The sequence below is a fragment of the Vipera berus genome (assembly GCF_964194415.1).
Source record: "Vipera berus genome assembly, chromosome: 1".
Lineage (NCBI taxonomy): Eukaryota > Metazoa > Chordata > Lepidosauria > Squamata > Viperidae > Vipera > Vipera berus.
In genome coordinates, this window is record NC_138202.1 from 201,724,546 (window position 1) to 201,734,942 (window position 10,397).

A 10,397-nucleotide genomic window follows, 5' to 3' on the forward strand; every position below is an offset into this window, starting at 1 on the left:
TATCCATCTTAGAATTTTTCCTCTCTTCTGTGAATGACAAGGAGTGGGAGCAAACTGTGAGAAATAGGGCAAGGCTTCATAAAAAGTATTAAGGCCTTACCAACTGTTGGCAGGGCGGCAGAAAACCAAAGTTGATTGGAATTCTCCTGTCTTAATCTCTTCAAGTAGAAGAAAGAATATTATTACGTCAAAACAGAGGCTGCAGATCCCATGGGCTTTTAGTCCTTTCCCAAGTCAACGTCATGAAGACCACAAAGTAATTTCCATTTCATTATATAAAGGATTTAGCAGCCAACTCAAATTTGCATGCTCCCCTGGTTAGGTGGAATAACCCAAAGGAGGTATTATAATGGGATGCTGGTCTGGACATTTTGCATGTGTGCATAAAGGATACCTGAACCTATGCTGACATCTTGTTTCTCCCTATGCCTTTTACTATTAAGTAACTCAATTGGTATTATCTTTCATAAAAGTTTTCATGCTCCTTCTAACCCACGCTGATCTGAGTAATGGCAAATGCTGGTGTGTTGTATAACTGTACAACTACAGTACAATACAAATATAACAGAACTGCATAAAGGATACCTGAACCTATGCTGACATCTTGTTTCTCCCTATGCCTTTTACTATTAAGTAACTCAATTGGTATTATCTTTCATAAAAGTTTTCATGCTCCTTCTAACCCACGCTGATCTGAGTAATGGCAAATGCTGGTGTGTTGTATAACTGTACAACTACAGTACAATACAAATATAACAGAACTGCATAAAGGATACCTGAACCTATGCTGACATCTTGTTTCTCCCTATGCCTTTTACTATTAAGTAACTCAAATGGTATTATCTTTCATAAGTTTTCATGCTCCTTCTAACCCACGCTGATCTGAGTAATGGCAAATGCTGGTGTGTTGTATAACTGTACTGTATAACTACAGTACAATACAAATATAACAGAACTGAATACTACAGAAGAACATAGATGTTCTTCTGTGGTATTCAGTTTTATAGTACAGTATGACCAATACTGTACTGTTATACTTGTATTGTACCGTAGAACATAGATGTTCTTTCGAGTTTTAACAGTGTACTGGACAATCTGTGCCTGATTAGGCCATTGTTTTAGAGTTAGTTCTTTTCCCAAACAGAGAAATAATGACCAAAGATGGACAAAAACCATTGGGAATGGGAGTGACTTCCAACTTCTTGCCAGGTTCCTCATTGAACTTCCTTATGTGAGTGAATCTGGCCGAAAGCATTAAAAATCTTCTTTCCCAGATATGTGGGTCCTGCTTGGGGGGGGGGAACGGAGTGAGGGATTGTGAGACTGGATGGGACGCTGCCATGGATTGTTGCAAATGAAGATCATGGCCAGCAGCAGCAACCCAGCAACAGCCATAATTCTTCCAAATTTTATTCCCTCAGGAATCACAGGCTCTGGATTTTGGGCACATTCTATAAGTTTGCCTATTTGAGATACCTTGGTTCAAAAATTGTTGCTCTATGACACACCATTTTGCCCAACTAAGGTCATGATAACAAGAGTTTTAGTGGTATATAGATTTTGGCAGTATATAGATTTCTTGCTCTTCTTCATCCACATCGTCTGTTATCTCCAAAACTCCTCAGGTCTGGTAATCACATAAAACAAAAATCTAACCATCCCACTTTATTTTATGGAGTCCCTGGCGGTCTCTGAGCTTGGTTATTTTCTTGCGGTTGTTTCATTACCCAACCTTTTGATAAAGTTCCATGGGTATTCACTTTGTTGGAAGATATTGTATAGGCAGCCTGTTTCCTTTTTTGGATGCTCTGCGTTGTTACAGTAAATTTGTGTAATGTTCTTATATAGCTCTTTTTGTGGAAAGCTGGGTTCTTACTTTGGCAGTGGAGTATTTTGTTAGCGTGCATGGTTTTTGATAGACTTGTGTTTCTAATTTGCCAATGAGGATATTCACAAAGGGCAGTGCGCTATTTTCTTTTTCTCTTCTGAATTTTATTCCTTTGAAGATGTTGCTTTATCTGTCTCCTCTAATTTTTCCTTCATTATGACAAAGGTGTCATCCACGTACCAGAGCCATACTTTTGGTTTTATCTGAAGGAAGGCTATGATTTCTAGATGCTGCATTACAGTATCTCCTATGATACTGAGTGGTGATCTTGTGGATGTTCCCATAATTTGTTGCTATATTTATCCATCAAACTGAAAGTAGGTTGTGAGTCAGAGGTTGCTGAGGTCCATGATTCTGGGTACTTTGATCTTAGTGTATTTGATTTAGGTTAGGTATGTTGTGAAATACTGCTGTCATGGAATCTTTCTCTAGTTCTGAGGTCTATGGAAGTAAAGAGTGCTATGTGATCAAACCAAACCGTAATCCCATTTTCTATTATTAAGAGTTTGATTTTCTGGAGGCACTGTAGTGGGACGTTGATGGAATATTTGCTTCTCAAGTTGAAAAGCATAAGGATACATGGGTAGAAAGTAATAGCCCTGCTGAGCACCTCTGAATAAAGTGATACTAAGATAGATGATATATGAAGAGATAGGTAGCAAACTTTGTACTATTGGGTGCAGGGTGTTGGGGAGGCAGCCGAAGCATGCAGCACAGGGGATAAATTATGGGGATTTATGTTTGCGAAAGGGGGAATGGGTTTTACCATATTGTGTTGTTGTTTTGTTGTTAGTTGCAAAGTCGTGTCCGACCCATCGCGACCCCATGGACAACGTTCCTCCAGGCCTTCCTGTCCTCTGCCATCTTCTGGAGTCCATTTAAAGCTCATGCCTACTGCTTCAGTGACTCCATCCAGCCACCTCATTCTCTGTCGTCCCTTTCTTCTCTTGCCCAGCATTAGGCTCTTCTCCAGTGAGTCCTTCCTTCTCATTAGCTGGCCAAAGTATTTGAGTTTCAACTTCAGGATCTGGCCTTCTAAAGAGCAGTCAGGGTTGATCTCCTCTAGGAATGATCTGTTTGAACGCCTTGCAGTCCAAGGGACTCGCGGGAGTCTTCTCCAGCACCATAGTTCAAAGGCCTCAATTCTTTGGTGCTCAGCCATACATTGCAACTGGGAAGACCACAGCCTAGACTATACGCACTTTTGTTGACAGGCTGTTGTCTCTGCTTTTTAGTGTGCTGTCTAGATTTGCCATGGCTTTCCTCCCAAGGAGCAAGCGTCTTTTAATTTCTTGGCTACAGTCCCCATCTGCAGTGATCTTGGAGCCCAGGAAAATAAAATCTGTCACTACCTCCATTTCTTCCCCATCTATTTGCCAGGAATTGAGTGGCCGGATGCCATGATTTGGGTTTTCTTAATGTTAAGTTTCAAGCCAGGTTTTGCACTCTCCTTCTTCACCTGCAACAAGAGGCTCTTTAGTTCCTCTTCACTTTCTGCCATTAGAGTGGTGTCATCTGCATATCTTAGGTTGTAGACATTTTTCCCGGCAATTTGAATCCCAACTTTTGATTCATCTAGCCCTGCCTTTCTCATGATGTGCTCTGCATATAAGTTAAACAGGCAGGGCGACAGTATACAGCCTTGCCGGACATATTGTGTGCTCTGAATTAATTACAGAGTTCAATATAAAGCTGCAAAGTCATTATGTGCCATTTTTCCCTGACAGGCAAAGTATATACCTGCACAAAAGGGGGGTAAAGCATCATATTTTTCTCAATTTCACAGTCTAATCTACAGTTTGGGGATTTCTGATGATCTCATACTGACAAAAGTTATTTGCTTAGCTCAAGATTGAATGGATGCTGTTACCTGATATTAATTGTTCAAGCAGTTAAATACTCCCTATTGAGGAATTTGAATCAATTTTGATAACTGGGGAGGGTAGCTGAATATTAATAGATTAAAGACAAACAGTATTCCACAGAACACAGAGGCCATCTATGTCAAAATTGAACAGCCCTCTCTCAACAGAGGGGGAGCGATATGACATCATCTATCTCCAGTCTACAGCACAATCTTTTCAACAGTTTCAAGAAAGCTCCACACCTTCTGTGACCCCGAAGACATAGTTAAGCCTCCAGGTAGCACTAACAACTCTCTAAAAGAATGTAAATCTCCAGCTGTCTGCAAGGAGTATAAATCTTTCCATTCCCCACCATCCAGTCAGAGCTGAAGAAGCTTCTTGGATGAGAAGTGAAACGTCTTCAAAGAAAAACAAGAAAGTCCAGTTGCCTCGTGAAAAAGCATCTCTGGTTTAAAACAAGTCATGATTTAGTATTGGTGAACTAAGTGACTATCTTTTACCTGGTAAAATAAGGCAGTCTTGTCTGGAAACTTCCTTTATCTTACTGCATTACTATTGGAACATGATTTCCATTGGGATTTCCCCCTTGAGAGAGGATCATACTATCAATCTTCATTAAGAAACCTTCCTCATACTCAGCAGTGTTTGATAAGTATACATCAGTTGACAAACTACTTTTGACTGAACATGTTTAGATTCAACTGTAGAAAATTTGAGAGAAAGCTGATTACATGGTCCCTTTTCAGTCAGGATAATGAACTGGGAATGGGATGGAGACAACATTGCTCCAGTCGATGGCCTTTATTGGGACCCTGATATGGGAAAATGTGACCCTCTTGTCCTATGTGACAAATTTGTAGATTTTGATACTGTTTACCATGGTATCCTCCGGGGATTCAATGCAGTGTTCTGAAGTGGATTCTTTCCTATCTCAATAGGCAATTCTAGTCAGCGGTACTGGGAGAAGAAAGACTGGGGACTCATATAGACTAGTCTTTACACTGTTCTTTAATATCTATATGACACCATTTTGAGATGTCATCCCACAGTTTAGAGTATGATACAGTCAATATGCTGATATTCAGCTTTATATTTCTACCCTGGATCTACTAGAGATGGTGCTGAAGTCTTATCTCAGTGCCTGCAAGCTGCTGAAATTTGGATAGGAGGAAATGGATTAAAGTTGAACCCTAGCAAGATGGAATTGCTGTTTGCTCATTCTGGTTTCTGTCATCTGTTGAATGGACTGCTCACAGCTAGGGCTCAAAAGGCAGATTTATTTGATGGATTTATGAGATTTTAGAGGATGCCTGATTACATAATAATTTCACAATGGTTTTCATTAAAATAATAAAAGGAAAGCAATAAAAACATACTTTCTCTAACCAAAAAGCATTACCAACAGGGCTTCACAAACACTTTACCCCTAGGAGCCTTGGAGAACAGCCAATTTTTTAAAGACTTCCAAAACATCATGAGGATGGGCTGGATGCTATGGCAGGGAAGACTTATGGGTGAGACATTTTCAGCCCTCTCTTTTGCAGATTGATTCAGCTATGCTGATTCATGTCCTTGTGACCATGCAATTAAATTATTGTAATGTGCTCTTCATAGGGTTGCTTTTGAAGACCATTTAGAACCTATAGTTAGTCCAAAATACAGTAGCTCACTTGTTAACATATGCTACTTGCCATAATCAATATTATATCATATTGTGGGTCCTGCAATGGCTACCAGTGTCCAGGTGCAATTCAAAGTATTAGTTTTGACTTACAAAAGCTTTTGCAGTTTTGTGTCTAGGACCTAGGTAATTGCAGGATCACCTATCAATTCTGCTAAGGTGATCCTCCTGGGAAAAGATGTTCATAGTATCCTAACATCCATTAAGTGAGGAGATCTAAAGTCAGAAAACAGTGCTTTTCCATCATGGAACTAATGTTATGGAATAGACTCCCTCTAGAAGTTAGGCAGGCCCATCTCTACAACATTCTATTATTATTTATTATACACATTTTTATTTGGTATATTATTATAAGTTGCTGTGAAAATTTGACAGAATTCAGTATTACTTTGTAAATTTGGTAAATACATAATTTGTACGGTTAACATACAACATATAACATGCATTGAGAGGGGATGAACTGTAACTGAAGAAACTCCAAGACACCTTTGTCAGTTGTGACCAAAGAACAGGAGCGTATACTTCCAGCAAACTGTAGCTCTTTTAAATTAGCATTAATGATAGATAGCATTAAGAATTTCAACCATATAAGTTTGTTTGTACAGTGACAGTCTAGAACTTACAAAAACCAACTGAAGATCTAATATATGATAAGGTTAAGCAATTACGTAAACATCTGACTATTATGGTAAGTCCTTAATTTTCATTCTTTCTGGATTCTTCCTCCTCATTAGGCAACTAGCAAATATACACCGATAACGTTTTCAAAATGATTCAGTAATTAAACAAATTAAATGTAAATTTAATAAATAAAAAATAAATAAACTGAACTGAATACTTAAAAAAATCAGCAGGTATTAAAGAAAACTTTAGCTAGTTAGTAGGTAAATAAGTTTATATAAATCTGAAATATTAATAAAGATTTCAACAGGCAAATTTCAGAGATTTCCTTTCTTCTGAGCAGCATATGTAAAAACATTTTTCCATTAATGCATATTTAAATCACAAATGTACTTATAGCACACTGAACATAGACATGTTTACATACTATTACGTTCAATAAATTTTATGTTTTTGATAACAAATGTTTGAGGTGATCTGAAGTCAGAACACTGTTAACTCTAATAAAGGAAACAAATTATTATACAATAATTTATCAAATATTTTGCTTCCTATAATCCCTTCAGTATGTTATGTATTATATTTTACAACATAATTTTTCTAAGGAATACCATCATTCTTTCCCCTTTTTTAACCCCTCAAGCAATTACCACCCACAGAAACTCCTTGGGTCAGACCCTGGGTGGATCTGTTTAATAAACCATAGTAAAATATGTAAATTTTGGTGATAAGAGCATCAAGATAGGAAATACTTGTGTGAAGGTCAGGTCTGAGCAAATTAGTCAGCAGCAACTGTTATTTCACCAGACATATTTAACAATGTCAGGAAAGTTGGAACAAGCAACTAACTTAAGAAAGGTCCATGCCACCTCAGCTGAGAAAACCCCTGGGTGGCGGCTGCGTTTCTAGTCTCCTCAGCTATTGATTTATAAGAAAAGAGAAACTAACTTTTTACCTCAAAGGAAAGGATTGCAGCACGGGAGCACACACTAGGTTTCTGGTTCAACCTCTATCATCTTAAGGATAAAGATTTTTATGGGGACTTCTAGAGAGCTGCTTACCAGCCATCATATCCCTAGCATTCATTCAAACCTGATCCCATCTTTAGATCATTTGGGGCAGCAAAAGGAGGGGAAGCCATGTTTTGTATTACATATTTATAAATTAAGGCGTACGCCAACCCTGAGCATCAACCACTACTTTAAGGTCTATGACACTGGATTAGAATAATCAGAATAGTTAATAAGTTAGCTGACCTGCGATCAAGGATACCACATTCCACCTTTTCCCACACTCCAAATAAACCTTTCCAAATCCCATCTTGTATGAGAAAATAACACCCAAACACAGACAACCCTGCTTCTCCAACCATTGCCAAGACCTGTTTGGCAGGATGACACCTGAAAAACCCGTCAGGAAGCATCTGAGAGGTGTGACTACCAATGAAAAGTTGAAATCGAGGAAGATAAAGTGAGGAACGCCAGGAATACCTCAAAAATTAGGAAGATATTATCAGTTTACTTCCAGCGGAGATGAGCAGAGAAGCGAGCTGGTGTGCGAAACCACCTACAAAAGCATCTCACTTGCATAGACTGATGGTGAATTTACAAAACGGAGCCCAAAACAGGTAACTGATCTGGCATTTATGAGAAAGGGTTTGAGGGTAGGTTTTTTTTTAAAGGAGCAATGAATAACATCACACAGGTTTTCCGATGAAAGATGAAACAAGACAACCACAAAATTATCCGCAATAAATGAGAAACAGGAAAACGGGTTCTTCTTCCTGTCTTGGTTTAGACAACCACATCCCGCGGGGTTGAAAAACTTTTAACGCCGGGAAAGAGGAACAAGACCGTACATCTAAAAAGTTTCCATTAAAATAATGGCGGGAAGAAAAAAAAATCACAGGCAGGCAAGTTGGGAAGCCGATCCTGGAGTGTAACGCTTACCTTAGTTTCCTTCACCACGCCGTTTTTTTTGTGGATCCTGTGTTTTAAGAGGTTATTTTTTTTCTGACGACAGTGTAGATGTCCATTGGAGAGATCTTTCGGGTGAGCCATTTGCTTTAAACCCACCAGGTTTCTAGTCCCTTAGGAGTGCCTCGGTACTTCAAACTTCCAAAAGCTGAGCAAAAAACAAAACAAAACAAAACACCCCTATTCCTTCAGAAAGATCTGTACAAACGTATCCCACTGGTCTGGCTGGCTGGTCGAAGAGCTTTTGTCACTTCATCTAATCTCAACCGCTAAAAAGCAAACTCTCTCCGTAGTCCCAGGCAGCGAAAACGGCAAACCGTGGATTTACTGAGATGGCAAAGCGTAGAGCCCATGCTGCTGCTCCAGAGCGCAACCGAGCTGTGTGAACTGGAGAGGAATTAGCGAAGCTGCTAAAAAAGGAGGGCGGAGAAAAAGGCGGGAACGCTTCGAGGCAGGCTGCTTGCTAAAGGAGCTTAAAATGCGCAAGCTGGCTTTGTTCAGGGTATTAAATGCGCCTATAAATATTTCACGTTCAATCTTAAAAGGCTTGCTCTACTTGTACGACGAGGAGTCTGCAGGGAGAAGCCTCCCTTTCCACTCTCTCAATCGGTACAAAAAAGACTGCTTACTTTTAAATTAAACTTTCCTCTCCCTCCCTCCCCCCCCCGCCTCAGCCTCATTGTCAGGAGAATTCTCAACCGATCTCTAGGTGCTTTTTTCTGGAAGAGAAGCGCTGGGGCTGACGATCGCCTACAGTAGCCCCACAACGAGATGGGAGGGCCAATAAAATTTCACAAACAAACGAATAAATTACATAAATACATAAAACAAATTTCATTGTTCCACTACAGTAAAAACCTACCAATTATTTTTCCGGGAAAGAATCCATTTGGGTGCCTGCTCTTAAATAATAAGAACATAGGCCGATTTTAGGTGGATCTGCAAGTCATAAGGATTAGTTAAGATTTCGATAAAAAGCAAAAAAATCAGGAAAGTGGGAGGCAAAAAAGTTACGTGCGGGGGGGGGGCACTGCTGGTTTCCTCCTCTTAAAATTAAAAACCTAGGCCGATTTTAGGTGGCCCCACGAGTCATAGGATTAGTTGGATTTTGACAGAAAGCAAAAAAATCAGGAAAGTGGGAGGCAAATAAGTTAAGTGCCCTGTTGGTTTGTAAATCCAAATATAGCAACTTTAACAGGTGTTAGGCCTGCTTCTTCCTGCTGGTGTCTAGTGATGTGTTGAGGACCCAAACCTTGTTTGTCTAGCCACTTTTTTAAAAAGCAGGTTGTAGTCCTGGTTCTGTAATATTTTGGTTAGTTTAAGCACATTAACCTCATGAATTCCAAAGCCTAGTTTCTACCAAGTGCAGTGTCTCCCCTCATTATACAGTGCTGTGGGAAAAGTATGCCTCATGAATAATGCCCAAAGCTCAGGATTGTCAACCCTTGAAATTATACATGCAGGAATACACAACTATTTGTATTATTATAATTACTACGGACAAAGAACCAGTTTGGTGTATTGGTTATGGCGAAGTATTAGGTATTGGTTAAGGATCCCTCTGTGAGGGAAATGGACAGTTTCTATACATTGATAAGTAAACAAAAATAAGGCATCAAGCTGGTTACTAGACACAAAGCTGGCTGGGTGACCTTGGCTCAATAACTTTTTCTCAGCTCTAGGAAAAGGATAATGGCAAGCCACTTAAGAAACCTGTCCAAGAAAACTGCAGGGACTTGTCCATGTAGTCGCCAGGTGTCAACACCGACTCAGAGCCCCATATGTCTAAGCACGCACACTTATAATAGTACAGCTAAATCTTGGATAGAAAACTCATGACAAGAACTTGACACAGCCACACAATCCCTATACAATTGCAGAAGGATCTCTGGCAGTATTTTCCCTCTCCATACAAGGGGAGAAGAAATCTGCTTTGGATCCACTAGATCTTAACTCTGTTCCTCTGAGAGGGTCTAGATTGACTACATCATCAGGAAGCTGTGATATTCCCCTCCCACAGTCATCATGGTCCAGATGCAGCAGCATAGGCAGTTACAGACATGCCAAGGTATACCCCACATAATACCTTTGCTTCATGAGTGGTATGGTTTACCAGCGGGCTTCTGAGCGCAATTCAAAGTACTGGCTATCACCTATAAAACCTTTCATGGCATAGGGCCTGGCTATCTGAGGGACCCTAATAGTTTCTGCCAATCTTTGATGATCAGGCAGAGCCAGCATGCTTTGGATGTCACTGAGGGAACCCAGGAAAGAGGTCTTCTGGAATGACATCTCTCAAGGAGATGTATGACCACCACCCTGACCTAAAAACATGTGTCTTCCCCCAAGCCTTGGGCTGGAGTACT

The 10,397-nt window shown here is 39.9% G+C and overlaps 1 protein-coding gene across 1 annotated transcript in view; it reads right to left on the reverse strand.

Moving 5' to 3' along the window:
* Window positions 1-8,115, reverse strand: part of SPTLC3 (serine palmitoyltransferase long chain base subunit 3) — a gene marked incomplete at both ends in the record, with an annotated part of 98,542 nt that extends 90,427 nt beyond the window's left edge. Inside the window, one exon of the mRNA XM_081343470.1 lies at window positions 8,005-8,115. Coding sequence (XP_081199596.1) covers window positions 8,005-8,115 — 111 coding nt within the window. The remainder of the gene's footprint in view (window positions 1-8,004) is intronic.
* Window positions 8,116-10,397: the final 2,282 nt, after the last annotated feature.